General features: G+C 44.8%; 1 protein-coding gene across 3 annotated transcripts; it reads left to right on the top strand.

The window, feature by feature from the left end:
- Positions 1-15: 15 nt before the first annotated feature.
- LOC119465950 (microtubule-associated protein RP/EB family member 1) lies at positions 16-23505 on the top strand. Of its 3 annotated transcripts, none has more exons than XM_049656891.1 (9): positions 16-131; positions 5566-5733; positions 7437-7475; positions 10735-10841; positions 13041-13251; positions 14342-14463; positions 16918-17076; positions 18434-18475; positions 20734-20781. In XM_049656891.1, the coding sequence occupies exons 2-9, from the start codon at positions 5595-5597 to the stop codon at positions 20764-20766; spliced, it is 852 nt and encodes a 283-aa protein (XP_049512848.1). In that variant the 5' UTR covers positions 16-131; positions 5566-5594; the 3' UTR covers positions 20767-20781. The 3 variants fall into 3 exon arrangements, with proteins under 3 accessions (XP_049512848.1, XP_037582358.1, XP_049512847.1); XM_037726430.2 differs by lacking the exon at positions 20734-20781 and adding an exon at positions 21745-23505 and having other exon boundaries at positions 17-131; XM_049656890.1 differs by lacking the exons at positions 18434-18475; positions 20734-20781 and adding an exon at positions 21745-23505 and having other exon boundaries at positions 19-131.
- Positions 23506-24805: the final 1300 nt, after the last annotated feature.

Raw genomic sequence — 24805 nt, 5'->3', positions numbered from 1 at the left:
GAGTGCCTTAAATACAGTACGGGACTCGTGCGCCTCCACAGCGCAAGCGGTCTGCGCAAGTGCTAGCGGGTGTGGAGTCGTTTGCATTGCGCGGTTGCCCTACCACGCTTGCCGTTCCCTCGCGTGAATTGGTGAGTTTTCTGTTATTTATTAACAAAAAGGCGTTACACGTTCTCTAGCATGCGTTGTGCGTGACAGCTTGACGCCCTCAGGATGATTGCCGTAGCGGTATCCATTCACAGACCGGCGTGTAGGCTTAGGTAGTGGGGCACTGGTTTCCCCGGAGCTGTCATAGCTCAGTCTCTCCGTTTAAAAAAGCGTCGTGAACCGGCAACGCGGTCGTTTCTGACGTATACTGCACTCACGGGAGTGCGAAGCTAAATTATTTAATCGTATCGTTTCGCTCTGTCACGCAGCGTGTTTGCGAGTTGAGCAGGTGCAATGATTGCACGCTTGTCAAGTCGATTGACCTGCGACGTTGGATACCCCCCTCCATGCCTGGAGGCGGGCAGCCCAAAGTTTTGCCTTTCCGAGGACGGCACACGCGGACGTGGACGCTAGCGCGAGCCTTTGCACGGTCCCCCGTACATTTTCGTTGTGCGGAAGCGGGCGCCTGTTTTGAAATGCTGACACTTCAAACGTCGCTCGCACCGGTCCACCGTGTGCGGGGCCCTACGTGCCCTTACATCGTTGACTTCCGGTACGACCTGTCCGCACCACTGTCAGAAACAAAAGTTGGCGGTCATTTGCAGTTTCTTGTTTCGTTGGTTTTGCCGTAGTGAGCCGGGGAAGCGTGGGACAGTCTGGATTCCTCCGCTCTTGTGGAAGTCGCCGCGTTCCTGGTTTGTTCTGTGTGGTGCCTGAGTACTGGGCCAACGGACCGTTGAATCCCGGTCATCTGTGCTGTTCGCGAAGTGTGCTACCTGTGAGAAAACTGATCTTTCGTCGACGCTTGAGTTTGCTGTCGTCCGCGCTGCGCTTCTGTTTTAATTGCCGCTGCAGGATGCTCGTCCTCGTTACTCTAGTGCGCCTCGTTTCCTCGGTCATTTAAACCGGTGCTTTTTGTGACGTCACGACGGTGATCTATTCCTCTCACGACCGTTTAGGCCGCCCGCTTAAAAATATCTCGCGTTAATTGTGGCGTCAACGGCCACTCTCCGAGCTCGGGATTATCCAACCGGCGCAGCGGAAATCGCGTCGTTCTGCTACAGTTTTTGTGTACTCAATCGCTATATAAGGCAGTTCGAGTCCCGTTGTGCGATCATTTGCATATTCTCATACGCGTCAGCGCGCGCGCACCGTCTGCTTGGCCCCGTGCCCACGAGAAGTTGCGTTGGCTAGCGGTATCTTTTTTTTTTTTTTTTTCAGTTGTACGCGTACGTCTGTGCGTTTTTTGTTTGTTTCCGCCGCGTTGCAGGCCTTTGCATTCTCTCGTTACAGCGGAAGAAGGCGCCTCTTTTGTCGTCTGTTCTTTTTCAAGCAGCGCTAAAAGTCGCACCTGTCGGTTTTAATTCGTAGCTAGCTCCAGTTGTGAAACACTCGGCTCGCCCTCAACGGAACGGCGCATCGCTCGGTGAAGCGACGTTAATTCTTTGCGCGTTGATTTAAGCAGCCGACGCCTCTAGAATCTCGATGCCGAACTGTCGTAACGCGTCGGCGTCCGCTTGACTGGAACGAGGCGGATCGAAACGCTGGCCTTGTTGGAAGTGTCGGGTCGAGCTACGCGAAACGGCCTCCTTCAAATGCCAGGTGTTCTTGCAGTCGGAGCAATCCCAGTGATTCACTTTTCAGGATGCTCATGGACGCCGTCGTGGCGTTCTCACTCGTATACTTGCTCGAAGTATAACCGGCTTGTGGCAATCGAGAGGGAATGAAAAAAAAAAAAAAATGCACGGAAAAATTGAGTCGCCAGATTGTCTTTGGCGTGTATTGAAGAACTTGGTGAAAGGAGGCTGACCGTAGTAAGTTGCAGAAGCGGGGTTGTCTTAATAAAGCATTCCCTTGAATAACTGGCATAATTTCGCAACTTGCAGGTGACTAGAGTTGTATCTGGGTTAGCTTTGTTTGGTACTTGTGCGGTGAATCAGCGCGAGTTGACGCATGGCATCATATTGAATCGAGATAGTGTCAGTGCGAGTGGGTGATAAGGCCTCAAATATTTAACCTGACAATTACTGCAGTTCGGCATACTGTACCTTTATTACATCATGATTTAGCGCATGGCTTTTGTATATATTTTTTTTTACTCGTGTCACATACCAATAGTTCAAGCAGCTGTGCGTAGCATTGTCACTGGCATAGCGATGAACTTTGACTTGTTATCATCCGTTTTCGTTCTTTGTCCATTGGGACCTGCAGGCTGTTATCGCGCTATGGCATTGTGTGTCAGGTTGCTTGTTGTTGCTACTGGAGAACACTTGAAGCTTGACTGTAGTATCTTTCTAGGGGCAGAAAACATTTAGATCTCCTTCGGTTGAAGACATTGGTATTCTTGAAATGTTGGTCGAATTTCGTGATTGACATGTTTCAGGAATTTTTTACGTAGTTCATTCGGTCTTTTCATACCTATCAAACGGTGCGCAATGCTTTGTTTTGACAGCAGTCGGTTTATTTCTTTGTCAGCCTTCGTGGGCATTTGGCAGGACGACGAAAAGCAATTTCAAAATAAATACTATAGGTAAATGACAGGCACAGTATGAATACACAGTGGGATATCTCGAACTAAGAAACTGTCGCCCTCCTAACAAACGAATGCATAGGAGTTCAAGTATGGCACAGAGTAGCAGCTAACATAAGGAAAAGAAAGAAAAAAACTTGTAAAATTATGTTGTGCAATACAGTGCAACCTCAATATAGCCAACTCTGATATTACAAATTATCGCATATAACTAAGTAAATATAAAAGTTTTATCACTTATGTAAGCATGTAACATGTTTATAATGAATTTCTGATGCAGCGAAGGTATTTGCATGTTGGGTGCAATTATGGCTTTGGCTTTATAGCAAGATTTGACTGTACTATACTTGGTGACAACATAATTCAGTGCAAGCTCTGCCCACAAAACCACACTGCACCTGCCCTGTGTGCTCCATGCCCTAAACATTGTTAACGAGAGGCTGATATTGAGAGGTGCTCGTCTCTGCTGTGACGTCACGGAAATGACTGAACATAATTGGCTGGTGTATCTGGATGAATTCTTTTGAGTTGGACAGTGGCGTATTTGCCACTGCAGTCTTGTGTTCCCACAGATTATAGCACTCCAGAAAACGACTTATTCAAGCGTAAAGAAAGTGACATGTTTGGGAAACAACAAAGCATTATGGATAGAAAAACCACTTGTTAATCCTGTTATCTGTGTGGTTCTATATAAAGTCTGAAGAGAATCACATTAGACGGAGGAAGTATTTTTCAAATTGTATTTCCATTAAATTTGCAGCAAGGTTTATTACTAGAAAATGAAGGCCAAACTAAAAAAAAAAATTAAATTTCGTGCCAGAACCTTTGTGCTGGCATATGAGTGCTGATGTTGCAGATCTCGATATATTTTCTCTTATTTCAGTCATTGCGCCTCGGTAGATACTTAGTACTTGCTAATTCCAGGTTTTCGATTTTTTAGAATACCATGTAGTTCACTTGCACTCTAAAAAAAAAACAATTAACTAAGCCCAAGCTGGTGTGAAAACATCAAGGAGGCCATTTGTATTCAATTTTTCAGTCATTTCCGACTTGCCAAGCCTCTTTTTATGTGAAGAGTGGCTTTGGTATCGGTGGAAGGGCAATATACGAATATGGGCTTGTTTTTTATTCTCTTAAGTGTCCATTTAACGCTACAAAATTATGTCGCGTAGGCGTAGCATGTTTTATCTCTGCCTCAGACACACTATCCTTTTCAGCGAGTCTAGCACCACTGTCTTGAGAGATGTGGCCTTGCAGATTAGTCAGCGGCATCAAAGGGGCCTAAATGCACGGCGGGTGCGAGGAGGTTGCACTACTTTCGGAGCTAGATTGCGTGGGTGTCAACCAAGTGGGTGCCATCGGCTTCTCCCATCGCTGCGGTCGAGGAGGGAGGGCCTCTTTCCGGGTCGGGAGGGGGGAGACACAGTGGCGTGTGGGATGTGGCATCGGCTTGTCTGCAGTTTCCCTTGGGGTTGTGCACTTTGTCGAGAGACCAAAGACAAAGAGCGAACAGTGTTTTGTGTGTGTGTGTGTGCTTGCATATCGTGACTGGCGGCATGTGGTGCATGGTGTGTGTGTGTGGTTATTGTACTGGCAGTTTCTGTGTCCCGTCTAAGTGAAGGCTTGACACTTTGACCTTCTTGTTCTGCTGTCAGGTTGTTGAAGGCACTGAAAGAGTACTGACATCAAATTCGACTTCCCTTTCTTTCTATTTTTAACTGTCTTCACTCGCTGAAACCTAAATAAATGTACTGGCGAGCGTCAAAGTGCCCTAAATATACATGGTTACAAAAATTCAGCACAAACACATGGGACAAAGAACGAAATGCAGGACACGAGCACTTGTGTCATGCATTTCCTTCTTTGTCCCCTTGTGTTCGCACTGAATTTTCGTAACTGTGAATCCAACTAGTCCAATTAGCAATCTTGATTTCCTTAACTTAACTAATTGTTTCTGTAGACTTGTTTCAGTTTTGATACCCAAGGGGTAGATGTGTCGTGACATTTTTAAAGATTGCCTCGCAAGCTGCTATGAACAGTTGTCTTTTTGCTTGCCCTGATTTACCTGCCTCTACAGGATTTAAATGAACAGTGGGAAATGTCAGCTGGTTCTTACTTTGAGGGTCTCTCCTGAAAGATGGTCATATCAATTTTCACATTAATTTTTCTCCGATGAAACGGGTTCACTTCTGTTTTTAGGCATTGCCCACACATGTACACTAGAATTAAAGGGACGTGGTTGTACATCATGTAGCCAAGTTGAGGTGCAAACGACAGGCATCGATGCAGCTAGTTTTGGCAATCTTTTTGTCAATCTGTACGTCCATTTCAGAACTCATAATCATCCCGAGATGTCGTTTGCGTTTTAGTTGCACGCGCATTTCATACTTCCTAACTTGGTGTCCACAGCCATTGTTAAACCTGGGTTTGTTATTTAAAGGTGAGCGGCAAAAAAAAAAAAAAGGGAGTGAGTGTGGGCTTACATTTCGGTGTGCATTAAAGAAGCAGAACGAGTCACGCTTCACTTGCAGCCCTGTGCTATGGTATTCCTTGTTTCTCAAATGTAGTACTACATCTTAGAATGTGATAGGTGATTTCATCAATACTCATTTTTGCTAAGGGCTACCATAATGGCTTGGTGGCAAATAAAGTTGCAGGCTTGATGTTTGCCATGGCAGCTGCATTTTGAGCAGGGAAGGATGTTAAAGCTTTTGTACTGGTTCATTGAAACGAGCCCCGGGTAGTCGAGAGTAATGTAAAGCATTTTGACAATTGCATCCTCCATAGCCACAGTGCAGCTTTAAGGCCACCAAGTGCTACCAGATATTGTGGGGGGGACCGAGAAGCTGGGGATGTCGTCACGATCGGCTGTGCTTGCCAACCTGCAGATTCCCGGGAACGAGCCCAAAGCATCGCCATGGGAGAGCAGGGCCCACTGTGCGTCAACGTGCACGCCACGAATGCTACCACAGAGAACCTGAGTCGCCATGACATGCTGAACTGGGTGAATGACTGCCTCCGCACTAGCTACACCAAAATTGAGGAGCTCTGTTCAGGTGAGGGATGGGGACCTGGGCATGTTGAGCTTTTTTAACCTCTAATTTATTGCAGTGTGCCAAATGCTGAATCCACATGCCTAAATTCAAACTGAGCACTAAGCAAGAAAAAGCCCCCATTTTGATGTGCTGTGTACTCGCGTAAATAAAACATGTCATTTGTGCACGTGCTACAGAAACATGGTTGTCACCATTTCCGACTTGGAAAACGGTGTACTGTATACGTTATCCCGCATGGCTGCGCCCGTTCAGTTGCGAAAATTTGTTGTAATCTCTTACAGCGACTACATATCTGCTAACAATCCAGAATTTGTCGTAAAGTTAAACGAATTTGGGCTTGTTGTTCAATTTTGCTTATGTTACATCAAGTTTTATGAAAAATATTCTGTTAGGAAAAATTTTGAAACGGTGTTATAAAGCAAAAATGTTATAAAATGCACACAAGAAATTGTGACGGTACCTGCGCTACCCTTTTGTGGCAATGCAAGGCACTAAAGAGTGTGACTGGTTTGAGCAAGATTTTTCAAGCAACTTTCTTAAAGCAGGCTTAATTAACACAAGCAGTTGCTGAAAAAGTGTCTAAGAACACTGGCTTCCAAGTCTCTGGTATGCCTAGCTTGCTGCTCCTTATGTGTTGCGTCTAAGTGTAAATAGTTGGAAATAAAGTGTGGTATGCATCCCACAAAAGGGTTGTGCTCGCACCCCTTCCCCTTGCTATGTCCGTGAGTATTTTTACGAATTTTTTTTACTTGTGTGATTGTTTCACGGGCAACCATAAAATGGTGAATGTTAAGCCTGCCAATTCCGAATTCGTGCAGTCCAAAAATATATCTATGAAACATAACGACATGCTAATTTTAGTTCGTAACGAGTCCAAAAATTTCACCTATACTCTTAGCACAGTGCTGTGGAAGCTAGGCAATAAGTTTGGTTAAGAAACGACGGGTTGCAATAAAAAACCCGAAAAGAACAAAAATTAAAAATGATCCATAACAATGCATTAGCCGTATACTACAGTGGGTTTGTGTCTAAGGATTAAAACTTGTTTCATTCAATGCTGAGCCTATATAAAAAACAATTGCGGTCAAAAAACATCGAACTATGTCTGAGTGCGAACGGAAGCCACTGCAAGAAATCTTTGTAGCCTCCACAGCGTTGACTGCTATGTATGGAATGGAGTAAAGGGGTAGCAGAGGGTGAGAAGCTAATTTTGCATGTTCATACTTTACATAAAAGGGTTTCTAGATGCCATTTGCATCTTTCCCTAATTTATTTTTTCAGCTAAGAAAGATGGTGCTATTGCTAGAAGTTTAGAAAGTGGTCACTTGTTAGCTTTAGCTTACACATGCACACAATAAAAGCACTGTGTCCTGATTTTTCATGGTTTCGTTCAAAGCAGGCAATTGAACTGTTCATTGTTCCATTCCATTGTACTTGCATGTGTTTCAATAGCTTGGAAACGGAAAGTATGCTCCCATGGGGCAGAAGAGATTAGAGCAAAAACAATTGTGCCGCTGTTTTGCTACCTGAAGTGTCAAAGAAACGGCAGTAAATCATTCGTGAAGCACCAGAATCTGGCCATGAACTTATAGTTGCAGTAAACAATAAAATCTCAAATTATGAAGTGTCGTAATGCACTGAAATGCTATTGCATTCTGCCGTTGGAAATTAATTCGTCAATTAAAAAAAAATTTTTTTTACAGGAGCTGCCTATTGTCAGTTCATGGATATGCTCTTCCCTGGTGAGTACATTGCTTATATCTTGGCCACACAAAAATTTAGTTAAATCAATGGACATAGCGTCTTGGAGCATGTTTTTCAGTATTATCACAATGTGTTCAAGTTTGCGAGCTCTGTGTTTATAATGTCTGTATCTAGAACTAATGTATCATTGGCTTCTATTGCAGTCAGAAGTGGCTGTGTTGCAAAATTTGAGCATTCAGTTTATTGCCTTTTGGTTTTGCAACTGTTCTTGAAATCTTTGTTCCTCGAGCTATGGGGCTGAAAACTTGTGCACATATGTAATTTTATATGCTTATTTCAAGTATGATCTATTTTTGTTTCTCGTTTGGTTTATCAAGTTGACATTCTCAAAGAAGTTGCTAAAACTCAGTTCATCAGATATCGCTAAGCAGGGTATCGATGGATTCTGTGTGATTCAAGAAATATAATACCTGCACTTCATAAGCACAAAAAATGTCATTCAATCATTAATGCCTTAAAGGGCCCCTAAAAAACCACCTTCAATATTTTTTTAAACATTTCAAGTAAACACGTGCATCGAGTTCAGAAGGCCGTCACGATCAGCGATTCCAAATGCTGCAGTGCTGCGCGCCGCACACGCACCACAAAATAAAAAACAACAATGCCATGCTCCTATCTCAGCCTTTCCAGTATCCCTAGCGGTCGTCGTGATGTCACCAGGGTGCATCTGGTGATGTCAATGGGGGGCGACAATGTTAATTGGTCGAGCAAGAACCTATGATTTCCGGTTAGTCTGCTAGCAGGTATGCGTGCTCCCTGCTCCTCATGTTGCTTGCAAGTGCCAAATCGCTCGCGTTTGAACACAGTTGTGCTTAGCGACTTAGCTGCGCGAACAGAGTGCGACAGTGTTGGCCTTTCTAGACGTGCACGCAACACAGGGTTCATAGCGGCGGGCTTCGCATAAGCGTGGGCCGGCATGGCAGCAACCGTGGGTAGCCGAGAAGCGCCGAGTCGCGGCTAAGGCCCGTCCACATTACCGGCACGGTAACTCGCTGCACGCCGTTTGCCATTCGCGGGCCGCCGTTCGACGGCAGTATTCCTCGCGAACGGCGAGATTTCCTTGCCATAGAGAGGATGAGACCGGGACCCATTTGTGTGGCAGCCTCACCGCCACTGATAGCTCGACATCGCCGATATCGTTACCAGGCCTTTTCCATTTCACTTCAAAGCTAAAGCGGACAGTGCTTCGAAATGAATTACCGACGCTTACGAGCCGCAATATTTTCTTATCGTGATTGTCGCTCTTTGCAATAATTGTGCAGAAAGAAGAAAAATGCGCTGATATTAGCGGCTACGTCGGCTGCGATGCGAGCACAGCCGAGCCGGTGTTCTCCCGTTGGTAGCAGTTCACTGCAGCTGAGCTCGACAAGTATCGGAGCTCTCGTTAATGGTTTACGTTTAACAGTGGATATCACTTTTCATAAAATGTACAATTTATGCATCGCTTTACCTAGCGGAAATTATTGTGCTTGGATGCTGATGTTGTCGTCGCCGGTGGCGGAGGCGCGGAGCTGCGCGGTCATCGATTGGCCATCGATTGTGCTATGGGCGGTGCGCCAGCCGAACTGCCGTCTACTTCAGACACCTCTCCCGTGGCAGACGTTCTACGGCAGTGGAGGCCGCCGGTTCGCCATCGGTATATTTGCCGCTAGCGTGGACGTGACTTAACCGGAAAGGGACAGTGTGTTGGCGATGACGTATGTTACGTGACATTTGGAGGAGCACTTGGTGAGGAGACCAGCCAACGAGGAAAGAGCGAAATGAGCGAGGGCCGTGTTTCGATCATCAAATGCGTGTAAATCCGCTATTACGGCACCGTTTCGAGAAATTCTCGCGGCTACATGTTCGTTGTGGTGTTGCAGTTGTGCACGAGACTACAACTAAATTTCGACCTCTGGGTGGTTTAGGGGCCCTGTGAGTTTGCTGATGCAAATGGAAAAATCGGCATACTATGGTACCGTTAGAGTGCTCCTGCCTTTTATAACGTTGCACATGACCATAAGAACTTTGGTTGTTGCATGTCAAATGCATGTCAGCGTTGCATTTGTTGCAACGCTGACCTGAGGAAGTTCGCTGTGTACAAATCCTGACCAAAGCGTGTTGAATATTATGTATAAATTATTTTTTTACATGTTAAAGGGACACTAAAGGGAAAAATGATTTATGTATCAGTAGATTACCCTTTCACAATACCGAAAACTCCACTCTTACCGCGACAAGCCGCTTGGTAAGCAAAAAAAAAAAAACGAAAAAGGCGAGAGGCGACGCTACCTTGAAATTCCCGCACCAACTCACCGTGACGTCATGGATTTTGACAGCGTCTTCTAGGTCCCAGTTAATCCTTTAGCGGTAAGGATTGACTACATTGTGTTCTAAAGGAGCCCAAGACTGAATATGGCAAGTTTCGCTAACTTCTACTGAACCAACGTGGCCCAAATACGAAAAATTATTTTAGATGCAGGGAGCATGTTGAGGCCAAATGTCGGTGAAGATCCGCCTACCCTGAGTTTAGGCCAACCGAAGCGGAATGCCTGCAACAGCGTCGTCTAGCTACAAGCTTCGCTCACCGCCATTTCCTCGACAGGGGAAAAGCTCTGAATTTTTTTTTTTTTTCCCAAGAGGATTTGGCCGAAAATTTCCTCTGTAGTGCAATCGGACACGATACCAAAACTAGCTTCGTGGCATTCATATGCTTTACTGCATAACATGCATGTTTTGTGGCGAAGCTGAAATTGAGAAACTGGGCGTTTATTGTGTAACAGACCCTTGTCCACTTTGCTTGTTAAAAATCAGGTGTGCGTTAGATTTCTTCGAGTTTTAATGTAATTTGTATAGTTTCTTACTTTGGATAACAGAAAGCAGGCACGCATTTGATTCATGGCCGTGTTATAATCTGGAAAATACTGCCAAATTAATCGTTAGTGTGATCTGCCGTTTTTTTCTGCATCGTGTTTAGTACAACCCACCGGATAATTCAATCAACTTTGTCAGTTCTGTCAAGGTCAAATTACTGGACGTCGACTGTATCTACAAGTTCTGAGCACTCTAACTCGAAAAATTTAAATTTTTGGTCTCTGACCCACTTGAGTTCAGTCCAGTGTGGGTGGTACCTTTTGAGCTGAATCGCATTTCCTTAGGTTTAGTGTTGCTTGCTGCTTTTTTTGAACGGTTAGAGCAGCCAGTCTCACTCAACACATGCATTCTTTTTATTCTTTTTCTTTAAAACTTTGCTTTCAGGTTGCGTGAGCTTGAAAAAAGTAAAGTTCAAGACAAATCTTGAACATGAGTACATCCAGAACTTCAAGCTGCTTCAGGCATCTTTCAAGAAAGTGGGCGTGGACAAGGTATGTCAACCGCTAAGCAATTGAATTATTTCTGCCCGGTCTTTTTAACAGATGGTGCAAGTTCCCTTATAATCCTTGCTAAGAGGAATTTGTTAGCCAGAGATTGCACACATATCGTAAGTTGCAGGGAAGATTTGGTATCGTCTGTGTAAGTCAAAACTGGTTGACATTATTTTTTTTGCAGGTTGGGGCAGGGCAGTGTTCTATCTGGTTTGACCATAAATTGGACTGTCCTAAGTGCATTTTTAGATGTATGGGGGAGGCTTGGATCTTTGATTGTCATTGACATTAATGCTCAACATAGCAAGTTTTGAAGAGAAGTTGGAAGATCACATTGTGTAGTACAGTCAAACATCAATGAAGGGTCACGGATATAACAAATTATCGTGTGTAATGAATTAAATGTTTTATTTCAATGGGTATTCTGCTATAAAAAAACCACTAATGCAACGTCTGCAACGCCAAGCAAGCTTTTTTTCTTTTTCGTGGCAATACAAAGCATGCATTCTGGTAGCAAAAACGCCAAATACAGTCAAACGTCGATATAACGAACCTTGATTTAATGAAATTCGCGACGTAACAAATTATTTTTGTTTTCCAATCTTAGTTTCATTAAATTCACGAAACTTCAAATTAACTAAATTAGCCAACGAAACTTTTCGCTGTAAGTACCCCTTCGTTGTATTGAGGTTCGACTGTAGTACTTTGCAAGAGCAACTTCAAATGTCATTCCGGATGTACCTGTGTGCCTTGATCAATGGGTTGGCTGGCTGGCTTAAAGCCAGTGCCAATCCCACGTGAACACACCAATCGCATGTTTTCAAAGTACTCGCACCTCGTTATATTGACGTTGAAGGGGAAGCCAAAATTTGTGATACTGACTATTGCACTTCACTGCTGTATGTGCTCAATGGTGGGCACAACTTTAAACATGCAAAAACTATGGCTCTGCGGCCACGTATGCGATTAAAATTTAATAAACCAGCAATCGCTTTGATAGTGCCCTTATGTTCCAATGTGATGGTCTTTCACTTTCCACTTGGCTTGCTCAAATTGTGAAACCGGCGAAACAGCAACGCAGTTGAACGAAACAACTAGTACGCGGCGATGCGAAGTCCGCTGTGTTGGAGCTGCACGTGGCACACAACACAGCTTGCAGACTACGCAGCTGGGGTTGACGAAACTGTCAATGCATACAGCTGACAGAGCTTGGCGCAGCGGCAGAAACGCGCAAGCGTGTGTGCACGCGTTTGGCCTGTGAAGGTGAAATTACCTGATCTGCCGCTCTCTTGTGGTGCCACAGTTGCGCTGTGCGAGTGTGCTGGCTTTGCTTGACCGGCTCGCGCCAATCTCGCGCAATCACGGAGCTCATGCCTAGGAGGGTCACAGCGCAGCACGCTGTGCTGATGATGAGAGATAAGTTGAGGCACTGGTTTGTAGCACGCACAGGTAGGTGTCGCCTCCGAGATTGCGATCTCTGAGGGGTGTGCCTAGCTTTGCTAGCTGCGATATGATAAGAAGTGCATCAGAGGTGCGATAAGATAGAATGCGCTGCTTGTGTGTGGCTACGTGTGATGGTGAGAAAGACCAGTGTTTGCATATTTGACACGGGAATTCTCAACTGCCACGCCAAATGAGTGCGGAATCTGGTGGAAAACAATATGCTTCATGTGCAACAGTCAGTATTTTTGGTTTCTGAGACAAATCTGTTTGTTATAGCCATTGGCAGAACAATTTTACTTTGTTAAAACATTAAAACAGATCTTTATGGAGATCTCTATGGGGATTTCAAGGGGGAGTTGCATATCCATTATTTATATCTCGTCGTTATAACAAGGTTCAAGTGTATCGGAACAGAGGGCCACCAACACATCAAAATCAACAGGAGACCCTTTGCTGACCCGTCAGAGGCATTTTTCCTAGCAGATCTTTTCCCCAAATATTGTCAAGTATGTGTATATCATCGAGTGTAACGAAGGTATTTTTGTGTCAGGTGCGACTTCGTCATATTGAGGTTCGACTGCTCTTTTTTTCCCTAGCGTGTGACAGCTTGGGCAAGCCAACTTTGGGGCAAGTGTTTTCTAATTCATCTGAAGCATTATTTGAGGTTGGGAGGGTGGGTGCGTTTTGGTCGCAGGAACCGACGACTTGTGCAGTTCTGGCGGCAGCATTTCAAGTGCTCCTGTTTTCCTGTTCCAGAACATCCCTGTTGACAGATTGATCAAGGGCCGTTTTCAGGACAACTTCGAGTTTGTCCAGTGGTTCAAGAAGTTTTTCGATGCCAACTATGATGGCCGCCCATATGATCCCGTGGAGGCGAGAGGGAACTCGTCAGTCATTGGCAGCGGCGGTACATCTGGCAGCACCTCTCGTATCGCGAACAACCACAAGGTTGCTGCTTCACGGCCAGGTACAGTACACACTTGTTCTGGACTTTACCAGTGAAGAGTTCCCAGTGAAATCAATACATTTCACCACCTTCGGCGTCCAGTTACATTGAACTTGTTGCCAGACTTAAACACACTCGTTTTAAAATGTGCAGAAAAAAGGGCAGTTTCTTGTAACAGAACAAATTCCAATGAACAAACTTAAAGTTTTGCATGCTTGGTCTCATGATTAAATACCGCTGAACTAAATCTAGCGTACTTGCATTACGATTTGCTGAGATTGAGGAGCATTTCGTAAGTGCTATCTTGTGGATTTATAGCTTTATCTGCAATTTTTCTCATTCGGTCTTTACATTCTATCGTTTGTGATTGCAACTGTGCAGTCTTGCATTTGATTGCAAGCTGTTGCGCCAAGTTCATGTACAGGGGCTGTGGGCACACTATAACAATACTATATTAATAATACTATAATACTATGTCTACAATACTATAACTTTTTGCCAGCCACCCCTTTCTTCGTTAAAAGTGGAATGAAGTGTTTCATTATAAAAACATTTGTCCATAGTGTCATAACGAACACCCTTATTACACAGCCAAACGCAAAAGATTTTGGAACACATAATTTGGGCAAAGGCTAAACTCTGCATTTTGAAGACAGGCCCTGCACCAAACTCCTCTCGCTATGGCCACAGCATGGGTGGCGCATTGCTTGCTTTCTTCTTAAAGCATTCCTCCACGGTCCGAGAGCATTTCGCAGTTCTAGGCGTACGGCTTGATGGAGGTTTAATGAGCTCTTTTAAGTCTTCTTCAGATTACAAAATGCTTGCATGCTGTTATATCTTAAGAAACAATTAGATGCAGCAAAATTTGAGTCGGATGCAATGCAATCATGCACATTCACATCTATTGAGGCCATTGCCTGTATCTATTTAGAAATGCCTGTTTTGATGTTGCAGTTTATCTTGGAATAGCCCTACCTCGAGGTTGTTGAGCTACCAGATGCACATGCAGTTTGCCAGTCACTCATTTTGTGCTTTCCCTGTGCTGTGTTGCGCACAACTGCCATTCTTGCTGCGGGTGCTGAACGTTGCTTCTCATTCTCGGTCTGTGCAGTGCATGCCACCAAGCCCATGGCGCGCAACGCTCCGGTGTCGAAGCCCATTGGAGCAGCAACGCGGATAACTGGAAGCACAGGGGCCGGCGACTCTCACAGGCTCGAGGAGCTCACAAACCAGGCAAGGAAGCGCTCAGCCTCTGTCTGTAGCCAGCTGTCTCTTGTGTGAAGATGCACATTTAAAAAAAAAAGGAGTGGTGAAGCAGTATAAAAGACGTGGATGAAAGGAATACGTGAGATGCATAAAGGCGCTGGGCTTCTGTGATCTTGCACTTGGCTTATGTGGTCGCTGTTGCCAACTGCTAAGTTTGCTGTCTGGTCTTCAGCGTCTGGTGGAAGGTTGTGCCACTTGATGTCCTAGCCCTTTTCCGAGGCTTCCAATTGGCGCCTGCATGCATCTTTTTTGCCTGTCTTTTGAACTGCTTTACCATTTATAATGTTGAAGCAGCTAGCCCAATCTTCGTGCATAACAGATATTTCCCAACAGGGCCCTTCAATTCAAACTACAGCATCGGATACCTAACTGTAAAGCACTGTCCAGAGTTCTACCGCAGTAATTAAAAAGGATTTAGTAACAGCAGAGATAAAAGCGAATGAAGCATTGCGGTGTCCTTATGGGAAGAGGTGAGCTAACCATCCCCACAGCACAGGCTCTTTCCTCTCTCGTTGCCTTGAGCAGTGCATGCAAGCGGCATTTCTTCCCAGCGTTTTCTCATATTTGCCAAAGAGGAGGGCCTACAATTACACTCGACCTTTGTTATAATGAAATTGAAGGGGGAGCCGGAATTACTTCATTATATCCATTGTCATTTACTGCAATATATGCCCAGTGGGGTGCAAAATTGTAAATATGGAAATAGAGATAGCTTTACGGCCTGTGGAACCGCTACACGGCCACGCATGCGATTAAATTTGAATAAAACAACAAAAGATTCTTCGGCGTGTGCAACACATGGCTTTGCATCTGGCGCGACAGCCTTTAGATAGCTGCCTTCTGTTCCGTTGTGATGGTCTGTCTTCGCATTGAGACTGAGGAGGCACATGAACATCGCCGGCTTGGCTCGGCTGGCTTGTGGCCTCCAAGATTACACCAGTGCCAATGCGATCTCCGAGGCCATGCTCAGCTGCCAGCCCGTGCGACGCGCCACAGGGAGAGGGAGAAGTGAATGCACCTAATCTTTCGCACTGCCACAGCGTGTAGGTGCGGCCTGGGTGTGACACCCGCGATGCCACCGGGAAGGCCAGGCTGTGCCTTCGCGGCATGCTGCAGAGAAAGAGAGAAGTGAATGCACTATCTTTTGCACCGCTGCGCATAGCCGCACAGCATGGCATGAGTGGTGCAGGTTTGCGTGACTCCCGTAATTCCGCCGGGAAGATCTTAGCCTGTTGTGTTGCCTGGCGTGCGGCTATGCAAAACCAGGCACGCCTAGAGGTCAGTAGAGAAGTGCCGTAGTGAGCTGTTGCTTGTACCGCTGGAGCGCAGTTATGCACGGTGTGAGTGTTGCTCGCCGGTGTATTCGACGCAGTGACACGGGAGCTTTGAACTGCCGTGGTGAATGAGTGCTGAACCCTGTTGAAAGCGGTGTACAGTGGAACCTTGTTGGTGTGATTCTGCACAATACATTTTTCGGGATTATACATTTCTTTTTCGGATATTCCCATGAAGATCGTATCATGATTCCACTGTGTGCTGCGTGCAACCTTCGGGCATTTTTTTTTGGTTTCGGAGACTAATCTAGTTCATTATCCATTGGCAGGACAAGTTCACTTCGTTGAAATTTCAAGTTTTTAAATACATGGATCTTCATAGGGACTTCAAGGGGAACTTCATCGGCTTTGTTGTATACTGTTTCGTTATAACAAAATTCAAGTGTATATCACATGCCTCCCTTTTTAAAAAAAAATGTTTGTTGCTGGGTGACGCACTTCCGGTGATAATTTTGATAAAGTTTAAGTGATAATAATTTTAATAACAAAGTTACAAAACTAACATTCGTTATATATCGCCGTTATCACGCTGTCAAAGTCGAAAGGAATTATATAGCTGCAATGAAGTGTGCGCTGCAGACTCGTAGGTTGCAGTTCTCGATGCCTAAGTTGGCATGTTTAATGTGTGCCAGCCATAGGCTGCGCTGCTTCGTGCTCAACGCTTTCGTGCGCTCGCACTGGTTCTCCACAATCTTCGGCAATGAAAAGAAGTTGCTGTTAGTCAGTTTTCTTCTCCCGCGGGTGTCACTGCGGTTGGAACCACCAAATATCATGCACATGACCGTGGTGACAACAGGTCTTGCGGAGCTTGCAAGGACTGTGTGAGAGTGAGCGGTTCATGTGCATGGAAGATGCATATCCCAGAATTCCTTTCACTGACGTCAGTGCAAGCTATGTATACCAACTGTGTCGCATCTGAGCCAATGACAGTGAAAAGGGTGGAACAACGAAATGGATAGTTACAGAATGTGATCCCAGTTCTAGCTTTTAACACCGCTCCATAGCGTCTACGTTTGTTAGGGACTGCAGTGTTGTGTCACGCTATAATAAAAAAAAATTGTTTTCCTTCATCTCATCGATTTGTTAGGTTGCGGAGCTGAAGACTACCGTAGATGGCCTGGAAAAGGAGCGGGACTTCTACTACGGCAAGCTGCGTGACATAGAAGTCCTGTGTCAAGAGTGCGAACAGAAGCATGGAAAGTCTCAAGTTGTCGATCAGATCCTCGAGATTCTCTACGCCACTGAGGTGAGTAACATTTCGTTTTGTGGAAGCGATGCCACAAGGTGTGGAGCAACGTTGTAGCAGGGGTGGTACGGCTGTGCCAATTGCACCAAACTGCTACATTTGTAACTTGCTGCGCCAAAACTGCATGAATGTCTCAAATTGTGCCAGAGCTGCTCCAAAACGCGAAGCGCTACCACCAAGGGCTCATATCGGGCCGGTTTTAGAGGGAATAGGTAGTGAGGTATTTAAATAGCCACGGAAGCTGCTAGTACGAGTATGGAAGAGCTCAAACATTGTTTAGTTATCACAGTATTCTAAAAAAATTTAAAAAATTTGATCACTTACCGAGCTAATTAGCAAAAATGTGGGACGTGTAGGGTTTGTTAACTTCATTCTCGGAATTTTAGGGAGTTGCCACAGTCATCGTTTATTGTGCCGTTTCAGCCTTTCTACTGTTGCATTCACGCGCGATAAGGCACAATTCTATTAGCAACCCCACCAACTTGTGTTTCTTGGACATAAGTTCTATATCTTCATAGTACTGCTTATCCCATGAGAAGCCAATGCACGTGCGTATATTTGCCAGTCTGTAGACCAAACGGGGGAAAAAGAAATAAAAATACATTATCATTTGTCCTCACCTGCTGCATTAGGTCAGTGGCTTTGACGAACTGCTGAGCTCTAGGTCGAGGGTTCGATTCTAGCCTTGTTGGCCGCATTCTGATGGGCATGGAATGCAAAAACACTTGTGCACCTTACATTTCATACGCATTAAACAAACCTTGGTGGTCAAAATTAATCCAGGAGTCCGTAACTACAGCGTGCCTCATTATCAGATTTGTGTAGTTTTGGCAAGTGAAGCCCCAGATGTTTTTTTTTTTTTTCAGTGTGCGTGTTTTTGTTTGCGCTTAAAACCATAATCGCCTACCAATGATTCAGACTACACGGGGACTACTTAAATTAAGTCCAAATAATCATGGAGCCGTAATAACAAATGCACTAGTAAGTGTGACCTTGTTCCACAAGTGGTTGTCATTGCATTACTGCACACACAAAGGCTGCATGTGTAGTCTTTTATTACGGGTTCAAAGTAATAAAATAAGGTGCACCTAGATCTATGCTTTGAAAGCCGTCGCTCGTTAACACTGATGCGTCTGGCACTAGTTGCACGAAATCTTGTGAAAGTGAAGGTATTCCCGCAAGAAATCATTTGAGAATACAGCACACCTTTTTTTTTTTTTTACTTGCTTTCTTTCTGATCCATTATTTCAGATTCTGTTAGTTGAACTTTTAAGTGGTCCTCGTTGAGTCCAAATTATCGGTGGGCGACTGTACTTGTTTCACCCGATTCTGAAATCTTTTCTTGGTCCTGTGACAGGAGGACCCTGAGGAAAACGAGTGTGACAACCAGTCACATAGCGTAAGTTGTGCGCAGTCACCTGAACTGCATGAAATCAAAATCTCGGCTTTGCAGAGCGAGCGCAAGGAACCATGTACAAAGGCACCAGTCCATTTAGCGATTGTTTGCTCAGCAGAATTTAATTGATGCCTGATTTGCCCCCCATTTGGTTAATTTGTGCTGCTGTACTTGACAAACTTAATCGTTGGGTGTGATATATTTTTGCATGGTGCCAATGCGCAACTTGGTAGTGCTCGTCTGACTAATACTTGTGACACATTGTTAGATTGTTTTATCACCAAGCGTGTAGTGCATTTTTATGCACAAGTAAACATTGTTCGTGGGTCAGCACTGCGATATAACCTCAGAATATAAAGCAGGATGGCTAAATACTGTAGACTTGGTTAATTCAATTTTTCACTTACTTTGATCCCAGCTAAACGTCCCCGCCAGCTCCCATGCATTTCTTTGGGCCAACATTTCGCATTTTTGATTCTGAAATGTGCCTTTGCCAGATAATTCGAACTTGACTGGTCAGCACACTCGCGTCCAAGTCCAATAGCTGCAGCATCTGTCTTGGTGGGGCTAGGACACTGAATGTGTCGCATGTTATCTCAGTCCGAAAACTCCTATTCGTGACCTGCCTTTGACAGGTTTTGAATACGATTCTAACTTGCGCTGTGTAAATAGTGCCAAATGAAGCAGAGGTGTGTTTGGTTGTTTTTCTGTCTTCTTTAACTGGACCTGCCAGGTAATTCTAATTCTCTCGGTATTGTCAAGGTTTGATTAATAGTAGTCAATTGTATAACGGTAAACAATGTAAAAATGTGCGCAGTGGACAATTGTCATAACGCATGAATGATATTCCAGGGCCATTGAAGCGATCTGTTGACGTGTACAGTAGCCGATCGAATTTCCGGACCTCATGGGGACTGAAAAATTCATTCGACCCAAAAGATAAGCTTTATTGGGCTTAGAGCAGCTTTAAAAGATCTCTAATAATGCCCTGCGTTTAGTAACGAGCTATTTAGTCTGGAAAATCAGTTGAGAATGCATTAGCTCTTTGGGAACCCTGACGTAGCATATATAAAGTCTGGAATATCCATCACGTCCGAATTTTTGGAGTCCGAAAAGTCCATCGGCTATCGTATGAGTTCGTGCACCTCGAATATCTTGGTTAGTTTTACATACATACGGTCGCCGACCGATTTTTCAGAGTTAAAAATTCGGACTTGTTGGATATTCCGGACTTCATAAATGCACCATCAGGGTTCCCATAGAGCTCGCGTATTTTCGCGACCGATTTTTCAGACGAATTTAGGCTCCCAAACTTGATTTTCCGGACCTAAATCGCTCATTCCGAGCAATGCTATCCATACCTGGAAGCTGCCATGTTGGATTTTCCGCTGGCTTGCCCAGGCTTGGCTTCCAGTGGCCCGCTGTACAGCCTCCAAGATTGGGAGAAGTACGAGAGCGCGCCTCATCCTCCCGTCTTGGAGGCCATACCTGCTCTTCCTTAGCTGACCAAACGCTCTAGGGGACGGCACTCTTCTCTTTTATTTGGTCAGCACTATCGTCATAATGACTTTTTGGGAAATCTGTTTTTTATTATTTTTTTAAAAGTTCAGTTGCTATTTTGCACGTGGTGTGTGCGCCTCGGAGACGTGTGCGGCTTCGCATTTGTGCGATCGGCGCCACCTCCTGTGCCTTCGCGAGAGCCAAGTGGTTCAAAGCTTAGCCTCTGCGATCAGCTCCAGTAACGCACCGTTACAGTTAGCAAGATTATATTTCTCTGCTGGGCTACGTGCGGAATGGGAATGACTGAATGAAATCAACTTTATTCATGGTCCTGCCAAATGGGAAGGCCAGAGTGAATGACGCGCTACCGGAACTCATTGCAGAGGTCACGTGCGAAGTAACGGGACTCGTTTCTTCGATCTCAATTGCGATCTCCGCTGACGCGTTGACGCTCTTGTCGACTGTATGCGGAGCCGACGTCAGTCTTGCGCGCAAATCCAAGCAAATCTAATCACCTCGAAGCGTAGTACGAGGCAAGGCATTATTAAAGATGTTTTTATGCGGCTCTAAGCCTAATAAATTCACTTTTTTAGGGTGAATGAGTTTCCCGGACTGTTCGATTTTTTGGACTATATTTCAGTCCCTGCGAAGTCCGGAAAATCGGTCGGCGACTGTACTACATACATATCCTTGGAAATCTTGCTAAAGTTATTGAAGTGATCATTACCTGACGGAACATTGTGTGTTGTCATGTATTGCAGTTTCTGCTTCAGTATTCAACGGAAGTAAGTTGAACCCACTTAATACGATACGGGTTTTAATAATACATGGGATATAACAATGAGCACCCTATACACCATTGACTTTAGCATACGTTCTACAGCAAAATAAACTGCTTACCACAATGCTCACATGTTGTGTTATCGGTTAAAACAAGTTGGCTACTGGGTGTATGCGCCAAAAGGCAAAAGAATGCAAAATCTTTGAGGAGGGGGCCGAAGTGAGCTGCCACACCCGCCATCGGGCATGCTTGGCACGGCATGCTTTCACATCACCAGCCTCGCGCGCCTTTCCCTTCTACCCATCCTATTTCTGCGCAGTCGACTCATGTGTTGGATGGGTTGAAGGGAGTTGAGAGAGGCCAATACATAGACGGCTACATGTAGGGTGATGCGATGAAGGTGTGGTGTGGGGCGTGCAGCACAAAGCTGGATGTGGTGAAAATCTGAGGCATGTGGCAGGCACAGCGGCTCGCATTTTTCTTGGATTTCACGTTGCACACACCCAGCAGTCAGATCAGATGTTATATCCAATAATATGGCACGGGAACATTGTAGTAAGGGGTTTATTTTACCATAGAACACACACAAATGTTCATGGTGCAGCAGGTGCTCATGGGTACATGTGATAAGTTTTATTGCTGCTTGTAGGTTTCACTATTTCTTTCTGTCTAATTAAAATGTTTGGATGTTTGTCCCCTCTGCTTTTTTTTTTTCATGCAACCTGGTTGTAACAATGGGATTTTCTTGGCACTTGAATATTGTTATAATGGGTTCAACTGTAGTAGTGTGCGTCATTTAAAGGTGTGCGTGTTTGTGACTGGGCTGTTTTGTAATCAATGATGAAAACGGTACACCAGCGAACGGAAGCACTGCTCTGTTCTGTCCATCTCTTCTTTCAGGCTTCTATCTGCTGGTGCGCTCTTTTTATGGTGGATTTCCATTTTAGGTGAGGCTTGTGTTTTTTTATTGGTTCTCTGGCAATATTTGCAGGAGGGCTTCTCGGTTCCCGAGGACTACGTTGAAGATGGCGGAACTGTAGCTGGAGGTGAAGAGGAAGAATACTAAACTTGTTCTCATCCGCTTTGGTTTCGGACCTTCTGCGAGACAGCTTATTGTTTGGCTTTTGGTCTGACAAAGACGACGACCAATCAGACGCTGCAGAAGATAAGACTGTTAGAAGTGTGTTTGGTTGAAACCGTTTCCGTTCCAAAGCACCTCTCCTCCCTGTGCCTTCAGTTTTTGTCCCTATGTCAAGTGATGCTTTGAGTCTTTTTTTTTTTTTTTTCGGTACTGTTGCTGCGGAATGGAGGGGGGTACCACACTAACTGTACAAGCAGGATTTACCCGAGGCATTGAAGTGCCGCTAGCCAAAGCAATACGTTGTTGACTTGTGGCTTTTGGAACCTTTTTTTTTTGTTCCCAAGGGTAGGCACTTTTTCTCTTTTAACGAAATTTTTAGCTCTTTTTGTGGCCTTTCCTGTGACATTGCTTATTTTTCCCTTCTTCGTCGAGATTGTTTTATGATCTCATGTGCTGCGCAGCCCACATGATTTGCAAACGTGTAAATGTTGTGAGGTTTGGAGGAGGTGTTTTTTTATGTGCACTCTTCTCCCTTTTAACGATGTCTTCATGTTGCGTTTAATCCAATATTTATAGCCATGGCTGGTTTGAATGGCGAGAGTGGCTACATTGTTTTTTGGTCCCCTCTTCAGTTTTATTTTGAAAGACACGAATGTTACGTGGAGGATGGAGAGTATGTGAAGCGGTGGGCGTTTCTCCTTGGCTGCTCTGTGTCTGTCGGTGTTCCCAGATAACCAGAGTTTAGGTCATCCAGTCTCTCCTTACCCTTTGACCTCGCTGTTATAAGAATGCAGTAGTTTCCCACTGAATGCTAAGACTACTACTGAGCAACTGCGCTAATACTGAACAATATCATCGCCAATGCAGCCTGTGCGCGTTTCCGTGGGGCCAGAGATGGTAAAATAGTGCGTACAAGACCTTAGTACATGGCTTTGCTAGATTGTCCTGCTGCTTTGCGAGGGCACATTCATTCCCTGCCGTAACGTCCAAAATAGACTGAGAAGTGCTTGGTAGGTTAGTGTGGCAGCTGATTGTTAGATGCACCTTGGAGAAGATCAAATGCATTTTCGAGAGCCTGGAATTGCCAAATCGCATGCCAAGAAAGGCCTTGTACAGGCATCTGGGGTTTACATGGTCCAAATGGCTCGCACGAGTTCAGTATTAGCGGAGCAGCTTGTGCCCTTACCATTCTTGCGGTTGGTTTCAAAGTTTTATGGTTCTCTGTTAAAACCCGGATGCACCTTGTAAATACGGACTTGTAGGCCTGTTGGTGTTTCATCACTGTGCACCTGTTCAGAAAATTATACGCAGTGAAGGGCTCTTCTTTCTGTGTTGTTTTACAGCAGTTTCCTACACCTTTGGCTATTTTTAGACTAATGCAAAGCTGATGACACTGCTGTACACTGACATGCGTTTTTTGCTGTCTTTACACTAACGGCAAAGTTATGCAATGCGAAGTGAGCCTCACCAGTGTAAAATGACATTGGCATTAATTTACGGTGCAGAGTTGTCAATAAAACGAGTTCGACCCCTCATTTGGTTCTTAGTTTTTTGTTGGCGTAGCTTGTTTACCTTGTCAGCATGGCCAGCTAGCTCTGCTCGGTGACAAATTTGCCATGTTACAAACTTTCTCTGCGGATAAATAATGTTGCAATGCTATTCTTTAATGTATGTGAAACGTTTGTTCTAATGCTATTTTCTTCAAAAGAAACATTAACTCAACTTCCGATATTCCGATACATAGGCAAAACCGAATGCACTCCGCCAACAGCTAGCATATTGAGCGATTCGTTTAAAATAAAACTTCGCATTTCGAAATGGCTTGGTATGGAAGCTTCATTACACATGCTTCTTGAATGAGTGGCAGCACATTTCTAAAGTAAGAATTCGTGTAACAGATGAGCCTCGCGTGTGACGATCGCACTTAACAGGTACGAGTTTGATATACTCGTCGGGTATCTCGCTTCGATGCAAAGGTTGGCGTCGGCATTATGACGTCGTAACGCAAGAAAATTACTTATTTGCAACAGTAAGATTGTGCAGCATAAACTTGCGTCTGTCTGGCAGGCAGCGTTAAAACGCACCAACATTGGTCAGACTCAGTCACAGCTTATTAGTTCGACTGTAGTTGATTACATAAATGTTCAGTGGCCACTGTTCCGAGTTCTCGAGCGTTAAGCGAATAGACACATTGCAACCGTCGTTGCATCTTGACATCGCGTGACTTGGCGGTATGTATTCGTAAGCGTGGCAATGCAGTGGAACTGAGTCTCGTCTATCGTTTCTCGTGCGCAGTGTACACATTCGGCTCAGCACTTTGGTTCCCTTTTGACGGAGGACCCACGCAGGAAATGCAAAATTACCAACCTCTACGCAGCTCAGATGAGCAGATAAACCGCGGCGCTTAATTGGCATTCACCAGCAGGGCCACGCATTTTGTACTAACGGAAACGGGTACACTTGGCATGGAGGGCGCTGTTGACGGGCGTTTCCGCAGCGCCGTCTGGGCAGCGCATCATGTTAAAAAGAAAAAAAAAAATTCTTTCAACGAACTTAAAGCAGCTGAAAATTGCACTCGGTCGCGCAAAGCTTAGGCACAGCGAAGCTTACCGACTGCTACTGCTAGGTTTTAACTTGGTTTAACTTAACTACGCATGCAAGGTCGATCCACATAGGTCGCGAAGCTTCGGGCGAAAAGCGGTTCAGAACCAATTGTCACCGACATCAGCAAGGGTGGTTATGGGAGCAGCGTTTGAAGCGCGACTATGTTTGGAGGGAATAAACACTGGGAAAGAAAAAAAGCGTTTTTAAATTAAAGCGAGACGCAGTTAGATTCATTCAGTGAAAATAAAATTCCTAATTCATTTTATATATGCATGGCGAGAAAAGATACAACTGTATTTTACTAGATCATTATCAATATGTACCTTTTTTCAAGGCCCACAGTGAGAGCGCCCATCGATAGCGGCGG

The sequence above is a fragment of the Dermacentor silvarum genome, chromosome 10 (assembly GCF_013339745.2).
Source record: "Dermacentor silvarum isolate Dsil-2018 chromosome 10, BIME_Dsil_1.4, whole genome shotgun sequence".
NCBI classification, from domain to species: Eukaryota; Metazoa; Arthropoda; class Arachnida; order Ixodida; family Ixodidae; genus Dermacentor; species Dermacentor silvarum.
This window is presented reverse-complemented; position numbering and strand designations above follow the sequence as displayed.

Bases quoted from the DNA above. Each gene is read 5' to 3' on its own strand.
- LOC119465950 (XM_037726430.2), top strand. From the start codon at position 5,595: ATGGGAGAGCAGGGCCCACTGTGCGTCAACGTGCACGCCACGAATGCT. The intron at 13,252-14,341 runs GTACAGTACACA...CGGTCTGTGCAG, and splicing joins GGTTGCTGCTTCACGGCCAG to TGCATGCCACCAAGCCCATG. The intron at 18,476-21,744 runs GTAAGTTGTGCG...CAATATTTGCAG, and splicing joins GTGACAACCAGTCACATAGC to GAGGGCTTCTCGGTTCCCGA.